Raw genomic sequence first — 25,566 nt, 5'->3', positions numbered from 1 at the left:
TCTGGAGCCAGTTTTGTGGCGACTATCTGTGTGTTCTCTCCTCGGGCAGAAGATCTTGTTTCCTCTGTCACAGTCCTATCTGAGGCGTTCCCAGGGACCCTGGCTTGGGAGCTGTCACCAGAGACGGGTATAGGCTTGAGGAGAAGAGTGAACCTTTCCCAAGTGTGAATTTCCTTTAGAAGCAAATTTCAGTAAATGCAAAGTCACTTTCAGACACTTTGATAGCTGCAGCTGTGAGAGTTTTGTGACCGCACATGAGTCCCTCCTGTTGGGAGTAATTAGGGAAAGGAGGATGGGGGCGAGGAGACAGAATTCACAGGTTTTTCTGCTTTGAGAAAGATGCTATTCCTGCACCTCTCAAGGGTGTGTTAGAATCAGACTGTTAGATTGTGCTGTGATTTGTGTCTCATAGAGATACCTCCCACTACATATCTCTCGATAGGGCTGATCTTTGAGAAATTGCTCCTTTCTGCATGTAAGTTACCCCTTAATTCTGCTGAGGAGCAGCAGTATAGATTTCCCAAGGTTCTTACACTGAATTCCCAGTTATTTGCTTTGGGTTGGCGACCACATTGTGACTCAGAAAGCAGTTGTCTTCAATGGAAAGTGTTGAAGTATTGTAAAAAAGAAATTGAATACGTAGATTTGAGAATGAGACAAAAAAAATTATTTCTGAATATTATTTATGGAAGAACAAAATAAATTTAAAGGTATCTTGTTGAAACAAAATTATCTTGAAAAAGTTCCATTGATTCTTAATTTTTAGTAGCTATTTAAGATGCAAATTGATAGGAAGATCATCCTTTGTTTCCTTTTGCACAGGGGTGGGGGGAGGGTGTAGAAATGTGAAAATGCAGATTATTCTGCATACATTCTTCATTTTGTAAAATAATTGGTATATACATAGAGTGAAACTGTTTTGATTCTTTAAGAGAAAAAATGATCTGTAGATTTTGTCTTTGTTCTAGCAAGAAAAGCTTAATGCTAAATTAATGTTTGGAGGAACAAGTCACCTTTAAAACATGAATTATAGTGGGGCATGTGGCTGGCTTAGTCGGAGGAGCATGCAGCTCTTAACCCTGGAGTTGTGAGTTGAGCCCCACATTGGGTATAGAGATTACTGAAAAATAAATAAAATGAATAAACGTTAAAAACAAACAAGTCATGAATTATAGAATTGGGAGCACTCATTTATGCAAAGCAAATCTAAGTAAATTTGTTTCAATGTGGCTTCTAAGCTTATGCTATAAAAAAGTTGTTTCGTAAACCTGTATATAGTATACTTAGGATCTTTTGAAGTGAAGCACGAAGTTTTCCTCTTTTTAGGAGTACATTTTTCCTTAAAAGTGAATGGTCATTGGGATTAAGCATACTCCTATTTCTTTCCTACTTTGGTTGCTCTGTTGGAATTTTCCACCTGCATTTTTGGCCTCTTTTGGTCATGTATGTTGCAGAATTGTATCCTTACAATGCAGCTGTGTTCTAGTAGAAGGGAATGATACTGTGAGAAACTGACCTTAATTTCAGGATGCTCATCTGGTAGTTGCTGTGTAATTGGATAGAAATTGATTGCTAACAATTGGTGCTTCTTCGGAGTCTGTTTGAGTCATTGTCAGAGTTGGGTGAGAGAACAAAACAGGAAAAATTCTGCATGTAGTTTTTTCTTAACTCTTATAAGAATTTCTTGTGCTTTATAATACACATAATTCATTAGTAAAATAATGTGTAATAATTTATAATTTTAAATATGTTGAGAATACCTGTTCAAAATAATTTCTACCCATGGAATATAATCAGTTAGAAAGGTGTGGTAGCCAGATCCCTGTAGATTCACTCTAAATTTTGTCTTAATGATTGAATTCCCCTCGCGGCTTCCATAGTAATTTGTGCTGTTCAGTTAATTTTGCCGTAAAGAAAATAAAATTACATTTTATTAAGAAAAATAAAATTTTTTTAATGTGACAAGAACGATTTGAGGAAAAGAGGCTATAAAACGTTTCACTATGAAAATTTTTTCATTCAATCATAGTGTCTATCACATTGTACTAAATTAGCAGAATTTAATTTTTTTTAACAGTCCATCATATTAAAAATTCATAGATTGTCTTCTTAAATGTCATTTTGCAGTTGGTTTGTTTGAATGAGGGTGAAAATAAAGTCTACACACTAGTTTTGGTTGCTAAGTCTTAAGTTCCTTTTGATCTAGAATATTCTTCTTTGCTCCCTTCCTCTACTCCTACCCTATTTTGCCATTGATTTCTTGAATAGACTAGGTCAGTTCTCCTACATTTGTTTGATTGCTTCTTGTATGCTGTCCACCACCTTGCTCCTTTGTCTCTGTATTTCCTTTGAACCGGAACACGTAAGTAACATCATAGTTAACCTGAACCTGAACCTGTTTGTTCAGAAGAAGCAGGACAGGTGTGCAGTTCTTTCCCTTCAGTTATCAGGTTTCAGGGTAAGGAATTGATGTGCTATTTCCATGGGTGATGAAAGCGTTTTTTCTTGTGTTGATTTTTTTCCTTTTGTGGTTTTGTTTTTGGCTTACCCTTTTTGAGTATTGTGAACTCGTGTATTTGTGAAGCATTCACTGTGTTTCCATCAGTTTGGTCATTCTTTGATGCTCATATCGTCTTTTCTTTGGCCTGTGAGACCTTCATGATGGTTCCTGTGTCCTTTTACCGTGAGCCTGTTAGACTTTGATATCTTTGTTGTTTTTCGGTTATGGAGAATGTCCCCAGGCAGTACATTTTTTAATCCAGTTCTGGAATCTTTCATTTCTCGAAGAAGCTCTGGTTCCTTTCAGTGTGGGGTTGGTACTAGGAGTGTTCACTGTTTTGATTTTGAAGTTTTCATTGAGTTTTTTCTTCCCCTTTTAGCATTTTGCCCTTACCATATTGGTCATTTCTCCCTTGTTGGTTTGGGATTTGAAGAACACGTGAGTATAATACTTTTATAGACTTACTTTCATTACTTTGCCCTAAATATGGTATTTGTTGAGTAAATGACAGTGTTGTAGAGTTTCTTCACTTCTCAATTTGCCTTACGCAAAGGACTAATTATCCAACATGATCTCATTCCTTTTCTTTTTTAAACTAACAGTGGCCCAAGACAGTAGATAATATTGCCAGCTGAGGAAGATGTGCTCTGAATTCCATGATGCACTGTCTTCCTTCCTGTTGGCTGGGTCAAGGCATGCCACTGGACAGTTTCCTTACAGGATGATTTTTGATTGGTTTGTTTTGGAATGATAGACTCTAGTGTTTTCTAAAGAATTTGTTTTAATTTTGACATCTTGTTTTTAGAGGTAGATAAATATTTGGATAGTCAACTACGACGATTTTGTAGTTTTTTGTAGACCAGATTTTTGTAGACCAGATTTTGTAGACCAGAAAGATCTAGTCTTTCAAGGAAGAGCGGATATATCTGGAATGTTCTTTTGAATTTGTGTATGTAAATCTGGAAAGATCAAATTCTGAAGTGTTCTAAAAGGGCAGAGAGATGTGTTTCAGTGTTTAATTGCAGCTCTACTCCTCACAGTTATACACTTGAAAGGTTCAGATAAATGCTTTGATAGATTTGACTTCCCAAACTATCATCACTTGCTGTCTGAAATTCAGGAACCCAAAAGATTTGTCACCATCCACACTTTTACTGTCTGTAAGTTGAAAATGAAACGGATTTGGAGAACAAGGGAAATGTCAATAGTCGTTCCTGGGGGTAGGAGGTGAGGCAGCTGAGATGTACCTGGCAGGCGGGCCGCTTGGGTGGCACCTTGCTGCTTTCATTGCTTAGCCCTTCGAGAGTCCCCCTCAGGCTGGAATAGAATGGAGACCAGTGTATTGCAGCTGTTAATTTTGTAAAATTTAATTCACTCTGCTTTTATTTTGTCTGCTTGAGTAGAGTGTTATTTGATTTTGCCTCATCTTTTTATGATATGTAATAGTGGGAGAGTCTGGTTTGCAGAGATGTCATTCAAAGGGGATTTTATAGCTGTTTTATAACAGTTCACTTTTAGTCTGCTTGGATTGTTCATACAATGTTAATCTGGGACGTAGGCCATATGGTAAAGTTAAATTTTATTTATTTTTATTTCCAGGTTCAAGCGTCTCATTTTGAAGGTCTAATCACAACAATAGTTGGATATATACTTTTAGCAATAACACTGATAATTTGTCATGTATCCTTTAATTAAGAAACGTGGGTGTTCAGTGATGTTGTTATTCATACCAAAGAGTTGTTCCTGTTAATGACAAAACTGTTTCTCTTTTCTTGTCCTCTCAGTAAAAACTGTAGATATATGATGGATACCAACTTGACAATAAACTATTTAAAAAACAAAAACAAAAAACTGTAGATATATGTAGTGAGGATGAGGGCAGATAGAGTATGAAATAAATTATATGTCAAATAATAGTAAGTGTTGCCTAAATAAGTACCTGTTTCACTGTACCTTTAAATGCTCCGTTTTTCCTTGACTAGATGTTGTAGGGCTTGGCAACTCTTGTTAAATTTCATAGGTCTCGTCGCTTGCTGGGAGTCTGCTATATTGTTGTTAAGGTAATTCCTGTTAGAAGTTAAAACTGGAAATGATTTCTCCCCATTTGGATGTTACTGACGGTCTCTGTTTTTACCTAAGGTCTCTTTGCTAGTGGTGGTAGAGATTGGAGTGTTCCCACTCATTTGTGGCTGGTGGCTGGATATCTGTTCCCTGGTGAGTTTATTGTTCATTATCATATAATCTAAAAGGCTTCAAAAAAGAAGGTGTTTAGAATGGATTATTTTTTAAAGGAAACTCAACATGATGATAATTTGCTTATTTTTTCTGAGGATGTATCATTGTGAAGTCTTAACATTACTAATATTTCTTGAGTACCTAAATTTTTAAAATGTTTTATTTATTTCTGAGAGAGACAGCATGAGCAAGGGAGGGTTAGAGAGAGAAGGAGACACAGAATCTGAAACAGGCTCCAGGCTCTGAGCTGGCTGTCAGCGCAGAGCCTGACGCGGGGATTGAACCCATGAACTGTGAGATCATGACCTGAGCTGAAGTCGGATGCTTAACTGACGGAGCTACCCAGGCGCCCCCGAGTACCTAATTTTTTTTTTGAGGCTTTGCAAAATTTTGATGTCAGAGTATTTTGACTGGAACCTTTCTAATCAGCGAAGAATTTTTGTACCCATTTTACCCTTCTAAATTTTACAATAATGCCAAGACATTACGTACATAAAGAGAACAATCTGATAAGACTATCTTTGTTTAGTAAATTCAACTTTGGTCATTTTTTTTTTTAAACTAAGATGCTTAGTCTTGATTATAATTTTTAATGGCTGTCCGTGATAATCAGGTTTTGACTTTTCAAAAATACTTTGTATGTAGAAAAGCTGCCTTTGGGTCTTCTTCACCCATACCTTACTGTTAAAACTTGTCATGAATGCCATCCTGTAACCAAGGAAAAAAGGTATTGTTAACCAAAAATGGGTCTTTCACAGTAGCAGCATTAGTAAAGTTTTTTTTTTTTTTTTTAAGTTTATTTTTTGAGAGACAGAGACAGTGCAAGTGGGGGAGGGACAGAGAGAGGGGGAGAACGAGAGTCCCAAGCAGCCTCCGCACTGTCAGTGCAGAGCCTGACACGGGGCTTGAACCCACAAAACCACAAGATCATGACCTGAGCTGAAACCAGTTAGTCGGACACTCAACCGACTGAGCCACCAGGTGCCCCTGCATTAGTAATTCTTATTCACCAATTGGTTTATCAGTCTTCCTTCTGATATTTAAAGATTTCAAGTGTCATTATCTATCTTTGAAATAACATCTTGTATCAGTTATATTTCTGTCACATCACACAATGACATCAGAAGAACTATTATGTCCTAGAGCATCATAACCCACACATGATGATGTGGTCATTTCCTGAAAGATGGAGATGTTCATTTGGTAAATGTAAGTGGTACAGATTTCTCTCACCTGTTTGTTTTGATTTAGGAAATGTTTGATGCTACCTTGAAAGATCGAGAGCTGAGCTTTCAGTCAGCGCCAGGTACTACCATGTTTCTGCACTGGCTGGTGGGAATGGTGTATGTGTTCTACTTTGCCTCCTTCATTCTGTTGCTGAGAGAGGTAAGTTCTCAGGGAAATGCCAGCACTGTCCATTTAAAGGAAGGACTTTGTTTTAACCACATGTCCTACCGCAAAGGCTATTATGATTTCCTAACTAATTTTCTCAGTTATTTTAATCTAAGAGGGAATAGCTGATAGATGAGTTTGGCTTTATGTTTTTAAGCTGTTTTTAGTTATATTTGTCTCAAAAATTGATAAATTTTATTATTATTAGTGTCTATAGTTATGAATTTGAAAGTTGAGTAGACTGAGGGAAAAAACTAAAAGTACTTTAAGTTTTATTTGGCATCTTTTGTAGCTATCTTCTCACACAAATTCTTGGAATTTTATATGATAGGAGTCTGTCTTGGACTCCATTCAAGGAAATCAGTGGTTGAAATACCCAGAGGATATGGTTTTGCAGGATCAAAATGTAAAGTTTGTAATCAAGTACCTTAAATATGGAATCACAGTGAGGGTCCTTTGTGATTGCAGTTCACTTGCCAGATGGGTACCTTTACTGCTCCTCTTTTTAGAATATAGTCCTTCCTGATTTGAAGAGAGTGAAAGTAGGGTCAGTATTTGATGAGTATACGTCACGCACAGTCATTCTATCGCTTTGGGAAGTATAAAAGTGAGTAACTTGTCAAGTGTACTTGCTGCTGTGGATTCACCTCTCATATATTACCACACACTCCCTCGGGGCCAGATGCTGTGCTGACTGCTGAGGTCATAGTGAGAATCAGACACGATTCCCATTTTGATTTTATACCCTGGGAAGGAAGCGAGCCACCTGACAAGTCTGCTTCCTGCAGTGAGAGGTGATGGAGAACGTGGGGCCACCGGAAGAGGTCGGCCGATCCTGTGTGGATGGCTTAGTGCTGTCCTTGGTGTACTTTGTTCTTTGCGAGATTGAGGAATTAAGGAGGGGGGCTGAGGTCAAAATGTTCTCCTAAATCATATAGTGTAAGTTCAGTAAATTCTGCTTGCAAATAAAACTTAACATTCTTTCTTTGAAACAAGTGATTGAGACTAACTTAATCTATTCAAAACTGTATATAGAACCTCTTAAGTAAACTGTTAAGTGATAAACTTTTACATTTAAGTTTTCATCTTCTCGGGATGATGGTTTTTTGTGGTACACAATCCTAGTATTGGGAAGTTCGAGGAAACCTTAGAGGTCAGATGTCAGATACCCCCTCATTTGGAAGATGGAGAAATAGAGTTTGGGCAGTTGAAATGGTACACATGGTAGCTCCGTGAACTTGAACCACCTGAGACCAATACCTGCACTCACCCATTGCCCCATCCCCCACAGCCTCTTGGGGTGATGATTTCCACTGAGAAACGGAAAAAGGATGTAGACAGTAAAATGAAAATGCTGAGAGGTTTCTAACTCCTCTTGGGAGTGTGAGACTGAAATCAGATCTTCTGTTAAACATTGATAAATTGCAACATAATTTTTTCACCAGATGACATAATATATATTGTGACAGTTTTTTTATTTTTCTAGTTTTATTTTGTTTTAATATTTAAAAAAATTTTTTTGAGAGAGTGAGTGGGGGAGGTGCAGAGAGGGAGGGTACAGAGGATTCAAAGTGAGCTCAGTGTGGACAACAGAGAGCCCGGTGCGGGGCTTGAACTCACGAACTGTGAGATCATGACCCAAGCTGAGCTGAAGTTGATCCTCAACTGACTGAGCCACCCAGGTGCTTCTATAGTGACAGTTTTTTAAAAAAATACTTATTTTTTATCTTAGAGATTTAGCTTTCTTGACAAATTATACTTAATTTGTTCATTGAATGATTAAATGGACATCAAACACAAGATAGTTTATTTCATATAGATTCTGATTTAGGAACTTCTTTTCATAGGAAAGCCATGTGAATTTTCTGGGGTCCATTTTATTAAGTTTTATGAGCTTTTCTGTTAATATTTTAGCTCATCTACAGAGTCTGAAGATATTGGTGAGTATTCATAACATTTAGAATATATTTGCAGGTACTTCGACCTGGTGTCTTATGGTTTCTAAGGAATTTGAATGATCCAGATTTTAATCCAGTACAAGAAATGATCCATTTGCCCATTTATAGGCATCTCCGAAGATTTATTTTGTCAGTGGTAAGCACACCGTTTTATTGTTTTTTAAGTAAAGTGTGCTACCCTTTTGTATTATTTTTTGGGGTTTCTTTTGGGGTGGAGGGGGCGGTCAGGGACTAGTAGAGTAGATATATTGAGCTATTTATGTTTATCTAAGCCTGTGGAACTTAGTTGTCAAATAGCTGTTCTGTTGGTTATTTTGATAAAGTAAATGTTGACTAAAACAGTCATCCCCTGATTCTTTAGTAGTATAATTGATGGCCATTTTATGGGGTTTTGAATTACACTTAATTTGCATTGGAGCAATGGAGATTCATTAATAGTTTCTAAATTAAACTCTAAACCAAAGTATCTCGAAGTTTCTACCCTGCCAGGAAAAAGAAATTACGTAAAGCTAAGTTTTTTGAAAATAACATTTAGAAAGCAGTATGGTGCCTTTTGGGAACCGTTGTGGCCATTAATATGGGTCATGTCTTACAATGCTTGTAGGTGGTTTATTAAGTTGCAGACAATTCTGATCCTTCCTTGTAAGTTTCTGACTCTTCACATACCTTGCAGTGATGATCTTTTGTGGCTCCTGTTTGAGCCTTTGTGTCTTAGAGAGAGAGAGGAGCAGCCTTCCCAGAAATGTATTCTCTCCACAAAGTGACCCAAGTATAGTCTGTGGAGTGAGAGCACTCTGGACCGTGTGTGGGTGCATAGCCTCGGCTGTGTACTGGTCGGGTAGGTTCAGAAGTCCACTTGTCTCACAGCCTTGTCCTGCCTTTTCTCCTACACAGATTGTCTTCGGCTCCATTGTTCTTCTGATGCTTTGGCTTCCTATACGCATAATTAAGAGTCTGCTGCCGAATTTTCTTCCGTACAATGTCATGCTCTATAGGTGAGTTTTTTAAATTGAGAAGCTTTACTGATTTAGCTTTATTAATAATCTAGAGTGTACGTTTCTTAACAGATCCTGGAAATCATTTGATAGTTGAGTTTTGCCATTTTAGATTGTATAAACATTAGTTTAGAAGCTACATTTTCCAAAGGAAGACTTACTTTTATGCAAATGAAACGTGCCTTTGTTCAGCATTGAAATGTTTACCATACTTAATGAGAGCATGTTAGCCACCATTATTTTCATATGAAAAGCACATCATAAGGAATGTAGTCATAATTGTATGTTTAATTACAGTTTAAAATTAATATATAAGGCTTATGGATGGAAAATCTTTTTGATTTAAAAGCCTAAGTCACCTAGAAACCTAGTCTCTTCCCCCACTCCCCCGCCCCATTCCTTTTTTCATTGACTTGCATCATCCTTTCAGTTACCTAAACAGAAGTCTGTGGGGAAATTGGATTTCTTCCTCAGACTTCTAATTAGTCATTAAATCTTGTTAAGTCTGACTTTTATTTATTTATTTATTTTTATTAAATTTTTTATTTATTTCTAGGAGAGAGAGAGAGACAGCGTGAGCAGGGGAGGGTCAGAGAGAGAGGGAGTGACAGACTCTGAAACAGGCTCCAGGCTCTGAGCCGGCAGNGTGAGCAGGGGAGGGTCAGAGAGAGAGGGAGTGACAGACTCTGAAACAGGCTCCAGGCTCTGAGCCGGCAGTCAGCACAGAGCCCGACGCGGGGCTTGAACCCACGAACCGCGAGTTCATGACCTAAGCGAAAGTCAGACGCTTAACCGAAGTCTGACTTTTAAAGGTCTCTTATCTAATCCAAGTTGATTTACCACTTCCTTAGTTTAGGCTTTCCTCTTGTTCTCCATTTATAACCCATCCTTAACACCCCTGCCTCTTCCTCCATAATCTACATCCTAATGTCCAGGTCCTGTGCAGGCCGTAGTCTCCTGTGACTTGCCAGCGTCCTGTCCCGCCCTCCGCTGACTGGATTGTCTCTCCAGCCATGCCCCCTCCACCCAGTCTCCCTGAGACACCCAGCTCTTCCTTGTCATCCTTTCTGTTTAGAATGACCTTCTTCCCCAGGTTGAGCTGGAACTCGTTTTGTTATCTTTTCTCAAAATAGAAATTAAGGTTTTATTCTCTGAATTTTTCCCTCACTAGAATAAGTCCACATTCCCTTCTAGTGAATTTGGGTCTGGTTACAGTGAGAACCAGGAAGCTTAAGTTTTGGCTTTATATATTGTTAGGATAGACCAATTTTGGTAGTCAGTTACACTTAGAAGTTTAGCAGTTTTGGGGCTGTATAGTAGTATTTGGTCCATTCTTCCATTCAACAACAACAACAACAACAATGGGGGCCCATCGTATCCCTGGTCTTTGCTGTGCACTAGGTATGTAACCGTGAACAAAACAGAATCCAGACGATTCTCTGCTCTTGTGGAGCTTCTATTTCAGTGAGGGGGAGACACCCCCCAAAATAGATACATAGTATATCAGGGGTGTTAAGTACTAGGGGAAGAAGGAAGCAGAGAAAGAATAGAGAGAGTGGCCAGGATGGGATTGTAATTTAGAAGTGACTGATGAGGACCTAAAGAGGTGACAGCTGAGGAAAGTCCTGTAGGAAGTGCTGAGGGGTGAGCCGTGTGCATTCCCGAAGGGAGACTGTCCTTGCAGGGGTCAGGCACGTGCAGTGACATCAAAGTCTGTTTGAGGAGCCACAGGGAGGCCACTTTGGCTGGGGTGGAAGAAGGAGCATGGTAGTTGGCTGTGAGGTCAGAGAAGTCCTGGAAAGCCAGATCCTACAGAGTCTCATGAGCCACTGTAAGCATTTTGGCTTTAACTTGAGTGATTTGGGGAGTTCTTGACAGGTTTGACTAGAAGAGTGATCTGATACAGGTTAATAAATGTCACCATGGCTGCTGTGATGAGAAGAGATGGGGTCAGGGTGTCCAGGGCAGAAGTGGGAGGCCGGCTGGGAGGAAGGCCCAGTGACCCCAGTGCTGGGATGAAGGAAGTAGCGGTGGAGGTGAGAGGTGGTGAGATTCGGGGTGTTGTTAGGATCCAGTCAGCAGGACCTTGGCTGTTTGAGTGTGGAGTGAAATAAAGGCAGTCAAGGATCTCAGCACCCAGAAGGATGGAGCTGGCTTTTATTGGATGAGGAAAGCTGTGGAGGAGCTGGATTAAAAGGGAGGAGTGGGAATTTGGTAATGATCCATTGAAGATGCCTCATGTCTATAGGGACATTGAGGCGCACTTTGGATACAATGGTAGGAGTTAGGGAAGATGTCTGAGTGGTGCATAGAAATTTACCAAAAGGTGGAAATTTAAGCCACATGGGTTTGCATTCATCCAGGGAGCACGCATAGATGAGAGAGGACAGAGCCTGGGGCCCTCCGTTGTCTTCAGCTCCCTGAGCTAACAGACCTAGAAGGGCGTCCAGTGGGAAAGTGTTTTGAGGAGCAAAAAGTGACCGGTTGTGTCACATGCTGCTGTACAGCAAGTGAGGTGAGGACCAGGACCTGACCATCACAGTTGTCATCACGAAGGTCATTGGCGACCCCTGTCGGGACTGGTTTTGGAGGATTCTGAGGGGGAAGCCTTGCTGGCTTCAAGGGCGAATGGGGCGAGGTGTAAAGATGACGGCATGAAGTACTGGTAATGGAAAATGGAGTCACACTGTAAACCACAGCTGTTTGTAATCGTCCTAGTGACGCGCCAGTGAGTGAGCTGTCACTTGAGCTGCTCCTGCTTCAGGTGGTCTTGCCGGCACTACTGGAACAGGGACACACGCGGCAGTGGCTGAAGGGACTCGTGCGAGCATGGACCGTAACCGCGGGGTACTTGCTGTAAGTAAGCACTTGATACGCTTTCTGACAAAGTGTGTTCTGTGCCCCACTCAGGAGGTAGTAGTTTGAAGAAGAGACCATTTAGTGCTCTCTGCAGGGGCATAGGATACTTACTTTGGTAAATTCTTAATTTTTCTTATTTTCCCAATTATTGTACATCCTTTTATAGACAACATATGCGTATTTCTGTCCTCTTATAGAAGTTCGCTGCTGGCCCAGGTGCTTTCATTCATCACACAGGGTACAAGTAAACGTTTTTTTCAGTGCATTAAACACGAACTGACCTACCCCTTACTGTTGTGGGGTCCTGTCCCGGTGGGGGGTTTCTCGGTCATTTAGTCAGCACACTGCCTTTGTTTTTTTCAAGCTCTGCGTATCATCTACTTATTTTAAAGTGGAATCTTTGTGGTTGAAATGTTTCTTCAGAAAGCATGTGGCATTCTGCAGATGCCTTACTGGGAAGTGTGCATTGGCTGGGACTGGAGAGGGCCGGTGGCCTGTGGCGCCCCCGCCGCCTCATTTCTGCTGTCGCTGGTGTGTGGCCTGCAGGCTTTAGTTGAGTCCCCTGCCACAGCAGGCACAGTAACTGAACCGAATTTTGGGGGGTGCTCTAGACATTCATATTAAATTTGGAAAAGTTTAAAGCGGGTACCAACGTTTAGACCAGAATGAGGGATTAATAGTGCCGTGTATGGGTTCTGCTTGTACTTTTTCTGCCATAAGGAATAATAAGAAACTAAGCCTCCTGTCTGCTGTTTTCTTCTGATCTGAAGTGAGAGTTTTCATTGACGTAATTTTTACACAGGGATCTTCATTCCTATTTATTGGGAGACCAGGAAGAAAACGAAAACAGTGCAAACCAGCAAGTTAACAATAATCAGCACGCTCGCAACAACAACGCGATTCCCGTGGTGGGGGAAGGCCTGCACGCGGCCCACCAAGCCATTCTCCAGCAGGGAGGGCCTGTGGGCTTTCAGCCTTATCGCCGGCCTTTAAATTTTCCACTCAGGGTAAGTAACAGAAGACTTAGCCATAGGCCGCCTGGGTGGCTCAGTCGGTTAAGCATCTGACTTTGGCTCAGGTCATGATCTCACAGCTCATGAGTTTGAGCCCCGCGTCAGCCTCTGCTGAAAGCTTGGAGCCTCGAGCCTTCTTTGGATTCTGTGTCTCCATCTCTCTCTCTCTCCCCCTTTTCTGCTCACCCTGTGTCTCTTTCTGTCTCTGAAAAATAAACATTAAAAAAATTTAAAAATGGCTTAACAGAAGTCAGGTGCTGGTGCTACGAGCGAGCAGGTGGCCCTCTGTGTAGACCTAAGTCTTCCTGACAAGTACCCCCAGCCCGCTCATTCGCAGCATAATGCGTATAACCTAAGAGGAGCTGACCAGATCTCAGAGGTGGGCCATGCTGGGGCTCTGTGCTGCTCCCTGCCGCTTGAAAGCAGCAGTGTGAAAGAGCCTAGTGAAAATAAGAAATACAACATTATTGATATGTTGCAGTTACAGGTCAGGACCTGAAATGAGCATTTTAACGTTTTCCCTATTTAATATTCTTCCTAATACAGCAAGATTGAATAGTAATCTCGTGTTTATATCTGATGAAACTGAAGACCAGATTGGTTAAGGAAGTGTCTGTCCCAGCAGAACTTCCCCCCAGGCCCACCCATACTGTTCCTGACAATGGTTGCAGTGACTTTTGTGTCTTTAAATCTGATGGTCAGGTCTTGGTCCTCACCTCACTTGCTCTATTAGTGATGTGTTGCACAGTTGGTCAATCCTTATCCACAAAAAGCTTTTTCAGAAAGTGTTCAGAAATCTTCAGGGAGGAGATGATGCTTTAAGTCTCTAAAGTTAGGCCAGGCAGAGAATAAAACTGGAAAATGGAAGGGTATTCCAGGCACATGCCAAAACACGAGGCAGGTTAGACACGGTACGTTTGGAACTGCAGGGAATTCAGAGGGTGGAGTGGGGGCGCCTGGGGGGCTCAGACTCTTAGGTGTCTGACTCTTGATGTCCGCTCAGGTCTTGATTTTAGCGTCATGAGTTCAGTCCCAGTGTTGGGCTCTGCACTGGGTGTGAAGGCTACCTAAAAAAAAGTAGGGGTGCCTGGGTAGCTCGGTTGGTTAAGCGCCCGAGTCTTCATTTCGCCTCAGGTCACGATCTCATGATTTGTGAGATCGATCCCTGCTTGGGATTCTCTCTCGGTCTCTCTGTCTCTCTCTCTCTGTCTCTAAATAAATAAATGTTTAAAAAAAATAGACGGTGAGGTGTATGCAGGTGAGCGTGAGCGATGGGGGAGTCATGAGAGATGAGGCTCACAGGCGAAGGTACATTCTGGCCCAGATCAGAGAGAATCGGTAGGAAGTTTCTCAAGCAGCAAAAGCTGACAGGCTCCTCTTGGAGTGTTTTTGTAGGTCCTTCTCAGTCTTCCCTCTAGAGCTCTATCTTCTGGGCCTGGTGAGGGAGAGGCCAGCGTCTGCCTTCGCTACTCCTCTGCCACTGACCCTGGGGGCAGCCACTTTCCTCTGGGCTTGCTCCCTTTTTATCTCGCTGCTCATGTGGGAGCCGCTGCTACACGTGGCACTTGACATTTAAGCTTAATTAAAAGTAAATACAACTTGTAAGGATGTGGTGTGATGGATGTGTTAATTACTTCACTGGTAGGAATCCCTTTACAGTGTGTACGTACAGTAAATCACGTTGTACACTTTAAATATATTACAGTTTGGTCAGTGAGGGGAAAGTACATTTCTAGCAGACAGCACATGGCGAAGTAAGTACAGTGTGAACTGTCACCACCCAGTGACCCCACATCACGTGTGCAGCGGCCACTTGTGTGGTTCCGCCATCAGTCACAGAGAGGTCTAATTAGGCAGCACTGTTAGGAAGCTTTCCTTTTCACAAAAACTTGTTTTTTGAGAATTTGATTAAAAAGTGAGTGTTGGGGTTGATTAAAAAGTGAGTGTTTGGAGATTGAGCCCTGAGTCAGACTCTGCGCTGACAGTGTGGAGCCTGCTTGGGAGTTTCTCTCCTTCTGACCTTGTCCTGTACCTATGTGCACTCTCTCTCTTTCTGTCTCTTTCTCAAGTAAATAAACTATTTTAAATGTTTGAGAGAGAGAGAGGGAGGGAGGGAGGCAGCATGTGCACAAGTGGGGTAGGGGAAGAGAGAGAGGGAGGGAGAGACACACACACACACACACGCTCACTCTCTCACTCACTCTGAAGCAGGCTCCAGGCTCTGAGCTGTCAGCACAGAGCCTGATGTGGGGCTCGAACCCACAAACCGTGAGATCATGACCTGAGCCGAGGTCAGATACTTAACCGACAAGCCACCTAGGTGCCCCTAGATAAACTGTTTTTAAAAATTGAATGATTTTGGGGTGCCTGGGTGGCTCAGTCCGTTGAGTGTCTGACTTCGGCTCAGGTCATGATCTCACAGTTCATGGGTTCGAACCCCGCATCGGGCTCTGTGCTGACAGCTAGCTCAGAGCCTGGAACCTGTTTTGGATTCTGTCTCCCTGTCTCTGACACTCCCCTGCTCATGCTCGCTCTCTCTCTCTCAGAAATAAATAAAACAAAAATTAAAAAAAAATAAGAATTGAATGTTTTAAATTTTAATTTGGAAAATATAAGCTGATTATGTTTTACTTTTATGCTCTTTGATTACAAATTATACATCCTTGTTACTTGCTGATGTATCTGATTATATGAAAATACACACTTTGTTTTGACTGAAATTATAGGTAAATTTACTTTAAAAATCTTTTTTTTGTGAAATGGAAGGAAACCTGGGAATATAAACAATTTCTTCTTCCTGGGAGGATTATGCTGACACGCTGAGGGACGTCCTAAAATATGTTGAGCACATTTGAACCCTTTATGACTCTCGTGCTTTGCCTTGCAGATATTTTTGTTGATTGTCTTCATGTGTATAACCTTGCTGATTGCCAGCCTCATCTGCCTTACTTTACCAGGTATGAGCTCATGATGTGCAGAGATAGATGCCTTGTATCTTTCAAGTTTAAACCTAAAATAGTTTGCGCCTTATTTTTGACTGAATATGGGATATTGATCTCTTTAGGACCCTCCATCTCCGTGGAGTCATTTGTGTTAGAACAGAGGCAGACGAAATCAAGATACAATTTCTGATTCATTTTTAGAAGTACATTACATGTGAACACTCAGTTTTTTTGGACATAGTCTTCAAAAAGTCACCTGTATGGTTTAGGTCATTTTATCAAGTCAGTCTTTTGATGTTCATTAGGTTTGCCCTCATTATATCTTTCCAGTTCACTGCATCTCGTTGCTAGACACCTTTATGAAGCCAAACTGTTTTCCTTTATCGTCTGGTATTCACAGATCCTAATCTTTAAATTTCAGTTAGTTCCTTTATCTGACAGATAAGACACATGTTCTGCAAAGGTCAGGAGTAAATGGAGTTGAGCCCAGAGCTGTGACGAAGTCTTGGGAATGGCTTGCTGCCACCAGGCCTCCAGGTAGTGTTTATAGCAGGCCAGAAAACCCTGAATCATCCTGACACGTGTTAGCCACTTAAAAAATCATTGAAAGTACTTCTCATTCTTATAAGTACGTAAATGTATAGTGAGTTAGTATCTTAATTATAGCACTACTTCAATAATGTTATAAATCAAATTTGTATTGAATATTTGAGTTTTTCCATGAGGGCTGAGGTCAAGAAAGAACAAGTAGGAACTTTAATTTCAAGTGAGGTTTTTAAAAATAATGAGAATATTCTCCAATCTGTAGGAATTGTGATTTAACTTAAAATGGTAAAAATAAAAGTGTTTTTTTTAACTGCTTCTGAATAATAAATTTCAACCTTTAGATCTATACTTAGAATAAGCTCACTACTCCTCATATCACAACTCTCAAAATGATACATCCTGATTAATGGGTGCAATGTAGTAAATACATTGCTGAGAAAGTTTGGGTTTTGAACTTTGGATAGTTTTACATTTATTGTTTTTATGTTCTGTTTTCATGTTTTTATCAGAAATATTAAAAAGTTAAAGGAAGAAAACCTAGTTTTAGTACCTGAATTTGTCAGCAAACCATTGAAGATTGTTAACTAAACATTCCCCTGTTAATCTAATCCCACCATAGGTTACTTTTCTGTAGCTACAGTTCAACTGATGATACCTTAGTACAAACTAAAAACTTAACCCTGTCCTCTCAGAAGCACTTCAGTAGAAAGGTGTGATGTATGGAAGAGAAACTGGCTATTAGATTTTTATTTTTATTTATTTTATTATTTTTTAATTTTTTATTTAATATTATTTTTGTATTATAGTTTATTGTCAAGTTGGTTTCCATATAACATCCAGTGCTCATAATAAGTGTCCTCCTCCATGCCTAGATTTTTAAAAAGCAAACATCCACAGTAACTACAAAAAACCTTGGAATAGAAATATACGTATGTATGTATACGTGTATATAAAATACTAGACATGTCTACACAATTATCAGACGTGATTTTTACATTTTTTTCAAATTAACATGCACATGTGTTTATTTCACATAATATTTACGTGTATTCGTCTTTAGCAATAACTGTCTTCACATTCATACCATTTTGTGAGGTTGCAGAGTCTCATTGCCAGCGGTGTGGCTATTAAGGCTTCGCTCTAGAGCTGGTTTAGTTTCATTGGAGGCAGCGTGCTTCATTGGTCAAGAGCATGAGCTTTGTGGTTCATTGGTCAGGGCATGAGTTCAAATTCAGCCTCCACCCTCATGGGACCTTGATTGGGTAAGGTTCTGTTGCTGAGCCTTGCGTTCTTAATCTTCAAAATGGAAATAGTGGCTACCTGGGGGGTTCTTCGAAGGATTAATGAGATAATATACGGAAGGTTCTCAGCATAGCCACTAGCTCCTTTTAGTTGTTTCAGAGTGACAAATGGCGCTGGATTAAGAAGAACTTAATCCGTAGACACAGACGCAAGACATTTGGGCCTCACTGTTCTTGTTACCCTTATTGGAGAGTAACCAAGTGAAGTCAGTTACTATATAAAATGATCTTGCCTGAGTTAGATTTTTAGGGGTACGCTGTAGAATTTCTTTGTATTAACTCTTCATCCGAGGCAGTTCTTTAGACACTTCTCAAATCTGTTTAAGTTGCAATATATTTGGATCTTTTTTCTACGAAAATTACTTTATTCCTTGATTATTGTACTTTAAAATGTTACTATGCGCATTTCTTATTAAAATAAGGTTAGTTTTCTGTCTTGCTGGACGAGTCAACTGAAAGAAAGTTAATCTGACTTACTTGTAATGTTCCTAAATGTTGAAAGTATTGACAGCATAACATATAAATAAATTCTCCACTTTTGTCATATTATGTCTCTAATGATTTTATTTGGTGGTGAAAACAATGAAAATAACCTCTTCAGTCATTTTCATTTCTGAAGGAGCAGGTTATTGGCGTGACTGGGCAAAGTAGGTGTCACAGGAGAGCTTGTCCCCAGTGACTTCCTGCTGTTTTGGTTGTGTTAATCAAAGAATTGTGTTCTTTAAAGTGTGTGGGGGGTTTTGTTGGGTTTTTTTTTTAATGAAGACATTGATCTATCAAAATGTGATGTCTTTTTACTTACCACTTAAAATGATTGAAATAATTGAAAATACTAACAGAAGGACATCAAGATTATAGTTCTCTTTACATAGATAGCCATGCATCTCATTTATCAGCCTTTCTGTTTTCAGTATTTGCTGGCCGTTGGTTAATGTCATTTTGGACGGGGACTGCCAAAATTCATGAGCTCTACACAGCTGCTTGTGGCCTCTATGTTTGCTGGCTGACCATACGGGCGGTGACAGTGCTGGTGGCCTGGATGCCGCAGGGACGCAGGGTGATCTTCCAGAAGGTGAAAGAGTGGTCCCTCATGGTAGGTTTTTCTAATAAGGAACTGGTCTTGTATGATAGGCGCAGTGGATACTTTTTAGTCATTTCTTTAAATCTTTTCACTTTTGTTCATTATGCATATTGTGTTGAGAGTTGATTTATTTTTAAGTAGGAGGAATATTCCATTAAGACATTAGCTAGTTCTGATTCATTCTGAGAATCACAGATGAATTCAAGGGTCAAAAGAAAATCATGCTATTACGTGATCCAGTAAGGCCCTTAAGTAAGTATTGTAATTAGAAGTTATTTTGGAAATTGTCAAGATATAAGATATTTTGTAGAACTTAAAATCAGGTTAAGTGAAATTTTAAGATATTTTTTCTGAAGTTTGATTTTTTTATCTACTTGAATATGTAAAAATCATGACTTCAGGATTAAGTTCATGTGTTTCATATTAATGGTATTCCTTTAATTACACATTTCTATTGCTAATTCAAGAATGTCTTGGCTAATGTGAAAGTATAGCTAAGTAATGGAAATTATTGCTCAGTAAGTACTTACTTGTACAGAAGTGGGGGAAAGTGTCAGTGTAAGATGGTCGTCCGTGTGTGATGATTGTTATGTCAGCTGCGCCTGCTAAATAGTTTAGGTCACTGCTTATGCCTCTTCATTTGTATAATCGTAGTTTTGTACCTGAATTTAGATTTTAATTTCACTAAAAGGTTACTGTATTAGTATTGAAAGAAAAACTTGAGATTTATTGTGTATTATGAGTGGAGGGGTTTACTTGTTTAATTCCACAAGATAATGAGCAACTATATTTAAAATACAGAAACCAGCTAATAACCAGTTTTCATTTGATAATCTTTTATATCATCAATATGCCTTTTTTTTTTTTTTTTTTACAAATAGTTTATTGTCAAATTGGTTTCCACATAACACCCAGTGCTCATCCCCACAAGTGCCCCCCTCCATGCCCATCCCCCCCCCCCCCACATCCATCAGTCCTCAGTTTTTGTCAGCATTCAAGAGTCTCTCATGGTTTGCCTCTCCCCCTTTCCCCCACTATTTCCCCCCTTCTTCTCCCCCATGGTCCTCCGTTAAGTTCCTCCTAATCTTCCTATACATGCAAACACATGATATTTGTCCTTCTCTGCCTGACTTATTTCGCTCCGCATAACACCCTCAAAGGTCCATCCATGTTGCTACACATGGCCAGATTTCATTGTTTCTCATTGCCATGTAGTATTCCATGGTATAGATAAACCACATCTTCTTGATCCATTCGTCCGTTGATGGACACTTAGGCTCTTTCCGTGTTTTGGCTATCACTATGCCATTTTAAAAAAGCATCTTATATGACCCACATCACATTAGTCTCTTGTTGAAACAAACGTACTCACCGAGGCTACCTTAAGAGAAAGGGAGGTCATCAGACATTAGGGCCACTTTAAACACTCATATCTTTGTCAGGATTCTGTAGTGGTGCTTTCATAGTCTCTCTTTTTTACTCTGTGTTGACTATTTTCATTTTTTGTTGCTTTGTCTGGATTCTAGAGCTGTGCTAACAGCCATGTGGCTATTGCCTACCATATTGGCAACACAGATATAAGACATTTTGGTTATCATAGTGAGTTCTCTTGGGCCACACAGGATTCTCGAGGGAGCCAGTTTGATCAGCTTGATTTGTTACCTTCACTAGGATTTTGCAGAGCCCTTCTCCTGTCCCCATCCGCCTCTGGGGTCACAGGTCAGCCTATGAGTTAGCCATCATTGGATTAGGAGCCTGGGATAATCAGTACCTTTTCTTGGACAAACAAAAGCCTCCTCCTTAGAATGAGATTGAGAAAAACAGCACAGCCACCTGGTTAATATATGTAATGATGACTTCTATGATTTATAAGCAGAAATGCATAATTCATGCTTTTATTATGGCTTGAGCTGGATATACGGATTGAAATTTTATTTAATGATATAACATGTATGTGAGGTGTTTAGGTAATACTGTTTGTTCTGTTAGGCATCAGGTGAAAGAAGAAAAATAAAATTCCAATTGGAGTAGAGTTTAGCTAAAAATCAGAAGGCCTCTCAAGTGACATGGTCTTATTTGCTGGCAGATCATGAAGACTTTGATAGTCGCCGTGCTGCTGGCTGGGGTTGTCCCGCTCCTGCTGGGGCTCCTGTTCGAGCTGGTGATAGTCGCCCCCCTGCGGGTTCCCTTGGATCAGACTCCGCTTTTTTACCCATGGCAGGTAAGTGCAGACTTTTGCTCATGGTATTTCTTTATGGATTTGGAATCAGAAAAGTCGCTTTTTAAAAAAATGATTTTAAGTAGTTTGTTTAGAAAGACCATTTTTTTTCTATTCTAGGAACCCTTATAAAATTGATTAAATGGTATGTTTTAATCTATTGTTTCAAAATATACAGGTCATGTAAGTCCTTTAAAAGGGTTTTATTGGTTAAAATGCCACTAACTGTTCATTTAGGATTCACCTGATCTTTGAAGATACAAACTAACGTGTTGATCTTTCCACATTTTAGTTAAGATGAGGTATCTTGATTCTTTTAGGTTTAGACTTTAAGCAGTAACTTACACTTTTGAATAATTACAGCATATTTTCCCACAAAGTCACAGGCTTATTAAAAAGAACATTCTGAGGGAACCTATGTAGGTCACAGCAAAGATCTTTAAGCTATTGAGGAAGAAAAATACTACTTTTCTCTAGTATTTAGAGCCTGAATTTAGTATCCTAGACTTCAAGTTCTTAAGAGATAATGAGGAAAGAGCTAGGCATTGACTTCAGTCATTCATAGTCTTTCAGCCTTTTTTCTGTTTCCTCTTACTGTATGAGAGTACTTCCTGGAGGTGAAAATTCTGAAGGATGTGTTTCCCTTCCTCTACTTTCCAGATGAAGAGACTCCACAAACTTTACTTACTGGCAGATATTTACTTTCCTACTCTAACGTTTGCTAAAAACCCTATACTGTATGACTCAGCTGGAAATGAGTCCAATGCAGGACCTTCTTGTGGACCTTCTGGGCTGATGGGCGAAGCACGCAGGTGCCAGGCAGGCTGCACTGTGCTTGGGGCAGCACGGACTGCTGTGGCATCATGTAGGAGGTACTTCCCCTGGCTTTGGGGGTTCGGTATGGTTTTCTGTAGGAGACCAGGCCTAGGACAACCTAGAGCAGAGTACAAAGGAGTGGATAAGAAAGGAAGAAGTGTATTCCAGAAGAGAGCGAGTGGGCAGACCACGGATGAAACAAAGCATGTGTGTGGAGCTGCCTGTGAGCCTGTGTGCTCTCAATTAGACTTGGAAAAGTGAGAAACCCAGGGGGAAGTTCAGCACACACAAAGTCTTTCTGTAAGGTCTGTACTACAGGGTGGTCAGATGGCGTCAGTAATTGAAGGAAAGCTATTTTTTATAGAGTAATACCAGCTAATAAAGGTCGAGGAAGTAACAATTAGAAAAGTCAGTGTCTTGCAGTAGTTAACAGAATAAACAATTCTGGCAGAGATTGTCAGTAAATGCTGAACCCGTTGGGTGGCAGAGATTGTCAGTGAATGCTGAACCCGTCGGGTGAGAGTCGATGGGTCTTCAGTTTCTACTGCTGCATAGCAAGTTATGTCACAACCATGTTGTAGTTATTTAAATGGTGGCAAAGTGTCATATTGCAGATTATTTGATATCCCAAAGGAGAACACACAGCTTTACTTTGGAAGGCTCCACCAGATGCTGGCTTAAAGCAGTGATCACTGCAGATGGCACAAACAGGCAGGATTTCAGCGCATGGCACTGAAACAGCAGGTGGCCCCTGACACGCAGGAGCCGGCCTGGCCTCATTGGCTGGGCCTTGCTTTCGTCCCAGCAGAGACAACTTCACACAGCATCAGCATCACCACGATGGGTCAAGACAAAACAAGACCCTTTTGAAACCACGTCTGAACACGGGCAAAACGTGAGCATTGTCCAAACCACAAAAATAAGAAAGCATCCCCGCTTCCCAGCTGACGTCGTTAGTTGCTGCTGCGTTACTGACTACGGTTTTAGCTGCGGTCGGTCCCTGCTTCTGGGCGAGATTTATTAAGAAGCCCAGCATAGATTACCTCTGCTTTCTAAGAGCATCTGACACGGAGCAAAGCCCTGTGCCCTTTCCTTCCCCCCAGTCACCTCACATAAGCAGAAATCTTACTGTCAGCTTTTCTGACAATTTCAGCGAGCACCCCGCACCCCCAGACTGTGCACTTCCTCCTGCTGTGAGTAGCAGATGCTGCTTGCACGGTTACACTGTGTCCCTGTGACCTTGACGGCACCCAGCGTTGTCCTTCTGCACAATGACTGGAAACGCTCTGCTTTTGAGAATACTGACATATTGTGAGCCAGTGGTTTCACTGCTCGGAATCCGCTGCAGGGAACGTGGATGTGCACGGGAGGCACAGGCCCGGCTGTGTCCACTGTGTCGTTGTTTCTGATGTCAGTGTTGTAAGCCACCTGGATGTCCACCAGCACAGAACGCCTAAATAAGTGTGATGTGTTTGTGCTTTGGCACTTGGTGCAGCAGTTAATGAGAGGGAGGTAGAGCTGTGTGTTTTGTTAGAGACTGCTCAGTCATGTTTGTAAGTAGGAGAAAAATACAAGTTGTAGACGGCTGTGTGTAGCATGGTGTCCTTAAAGTTCTGCATCAGAACAGCTTACCTTTTCTCCATACCTGACTCTAAGCTGCTTGCCTTTGCCTTGTGAAGTGGCTGCAGATTGATGGGAGAGTGGGCACATGGAGTTCTAGCAGAGGGACTCGTGTGCGAGTCCTGTCCTGGGGGAAAGGACTGGATGTCAGTGGCTCCTGAAAGAGCTTGAACCTCAGCAGTCTGTGGACCTCCTCAGGTGAAAATGAACCTCACCTGGGCTCCTTCTAGACTCCAAAGGCCAAGAGAAAGCTGAATTTGTGAGTCGAATCTCCTCTGCCTGGGGGCCTGGGACAGCACAGGAATGAAACAGGAGGCTTCACCGTGTTCTCCGGAGGGGACTAGGGCTTGCTGTCCCAGCATCTAAAAGGCTAAAAGGTTGTTTTGCACCCTTTAGGATATTTGTAGTCTGAACTGAGCCTCATTGAACCTGCAGAGAAAAATAACAAATGCTTTATCCAAGGGGATGCACAGCAACCACAGAAAGCAAGGTCAGGCAGAGAAGTCCAAACATGTGCCCTGTGATGTGCCCGCCAAGCCCTGAGCACACGAGTAGAAGGACACAAACATAGGTGATCAAGGGCAGTATGTGTGCAGACACACAGTGGCAGTAAAACAAAGTAACTGTGGTGCCCTGCACCACAGACCTCACACCTGCAGTAGGTGAATGAAAGACGTGGTTCGTCACCACTGAGGCTCACACTGCGCTCCTGGAGGATCACTGCAGCGCACAGGGCCAAACTGAACAAGGAGAAAGTCGAGGGTAAAGGTAAGGGTCTTGGAGGGCACATCCAGGGAAGCTAGCCTCCCTAATAAGGGCTCCAGAGTGTGGAAATGAGTAGCGTAGAATGAAATAGAAAAATTTAACTGAATTAAAGAAAAGTCCTGATTCTGTAGGTTAAAGGAGCTCATCAGGTTTAGTGAAATGGACATTGATGAGAAAAATTTTGGGCGTATTTTGGTAAGATTTCTGAATTCTGAAGGCAAAGAGAAATGATAAACCTCAAAAAAGAAAATCATATTGGTGATGCACTTTTTTCTATCGCACCCAAAGCCAGGCGGCAGAAGAGCATTTATAGATGATCGAGATAAAAGGGACAAAACCAGGCTCCTGTACCAGGCAAAGTGTCATTCAGTCATTTGTCTGTCAGGGTGAAGAGCCGTGGTAGCAGGAGTTTGGTGCGTGCATCAGCCTTTCAGCCCGCTTGAAGAAGGTGCCCAAAATACAAACCCAGCAAAGCAGTAAATCAGAGCCTTAGCCTCAAGGTGGTGGGCGAGGCAGAGGACAAACAGTATGAGCAGAGTCCACGTAAAACTGATAACTGCCTCTTTCCAAAGGGGCGTCTCTGTACAGATGCAAGCACACGCACAGGGGAAGACACGGAGGGTGCGTGAGTGGCAGTCATGGCTGGGGAGGGATTGGGGTTTGGGCTCTAGTCACAGAGGACTCCAGCCTGCCCTGCAAAGGTTTTGGTTTTACGTAAGACAACGTCTAAATGTTATGTGTTACTTTTTTAAAAACCCATTACAAAAAAAACCCCCCAGAGACCAGGTTATGAAGGACTTTGTGTGCCACGCTGAGGACTTGCGCGTTGCAAGCAGGGAGCTGTCCTTACGTGGTGTGACGTGTGGGGAGTGATGATTCTGGCGGCCTGGCGTTGGGGTGCCGGGCGCGGGCAGCAGAGGCTCCAGTAGCAGGTCGGCAGTGCTGGAGCGGGCAGCTCTCCGAGCCTTTGGGGCTGGTTCTTCAGGCCAAACACGGCTCCACAGGCTGGTTTTGATGTAATTAGCGCAGCTGACAGCAACACAGCAGCTAAGATGATTTGAAGAAATAAAATCGTGGCACTGTTCTACTTGCTGATTGAGCTCTCCAGTAATGTGGACATGTTTGCTAATTCTACTGGGAAAATTAGGTTTCTGAAAGATACTAAAATGTTGTTGGAAACAGAATTTGAGCTCTTAGGGGGGAAATTTCCCTGGATTTTTCTAGTGTATGTTTGTCTTGTGTAAAATTATTAACCATGTAGAACTTCTGTTTTGAAATGAAATATGCAGGAAAATCGTATAGCCTCTATTGGCTGGGCTTATTGC

General features: G+C 41.2%; 1 protein-coding gene across 2 annotated transcripts in view; it reads left to right on the top strand.

Annotated features, from left to right (window-relative positions):
* The window catches only part of MARCHF6 (membrane associated ring-CH-type finger 6), a 79,775-nt gene that overhangs the window by 43,858 nt on the left and 10,351 nt on the right, over positions 1–25,566 (top strand). For both annotated transcript variants that reach the window (XR_005526080.1, XM_039220460.1), the window contains exons 11-22: positions 2,880–2,938; positions 4,100–4,180; positions 4,492–4,560; positions 4,640–4,714; positions 5,987–6,121; positions 8,102–8,221; positions 8,980–9,080; positions 11,799–11,936; positions 12,742–12,946; positions 15,840–15,909; positions 18,653–18,834; positions 20,909–21,043. Coding sequence is in view for 1 of the 2 variants with exons in the window: in XM_039220460.1 (XP_039076391.1) it covers positions 2,880–2,938; positions 4,100–4,180; positions 4,492–4,560; positions 4,640–4,714; positions 5,987–6,121; positions 8,102–8,221; positions 8,980–9,080; positions 11,799–11,936; positions 12,742–12,946; positions 15,840–15,909; positions 18,653–18,834; positions 20,909–21,043 (1,370 nt within the window). In the remaining variant the exon portion in view is untranslated. The remainder of the gene's footprint in view (positions 1–2,879; positions 2,939–4,099; positions 4,181–4,491; positions 4,561–4,639; positions 4,715–5,986; positions 6,122–8,101; positions 8,222–8,979; positions 9,081–11,798; positions 11,937–12,741; positions 12,947–15,839; positions 15,910–18,652; positions 18,835–20,908; positions 21,044–25,566) is intronic.

The sequence above is a fragment of the Hyaena hyaena genome, unplaced genomic scaffold, assembly GCF_003009895.1.
Source record: "Hyaena hyaena isolate Hyena2069 unplaced genomic scaffold, ASM300989v1 scaffold_890, whole genome shotgun sequence".
NCBI classification, from domain to species: domain Eukaryota; kingdom Metazoa; phylum Chordata; class Mammalia; order Carnivora; family Hyaenidae; genus Hyaena; species Hyaena hyaena.
This window is presented reverse-complemented; position numbering and strand designations above follow the sequence as displayed.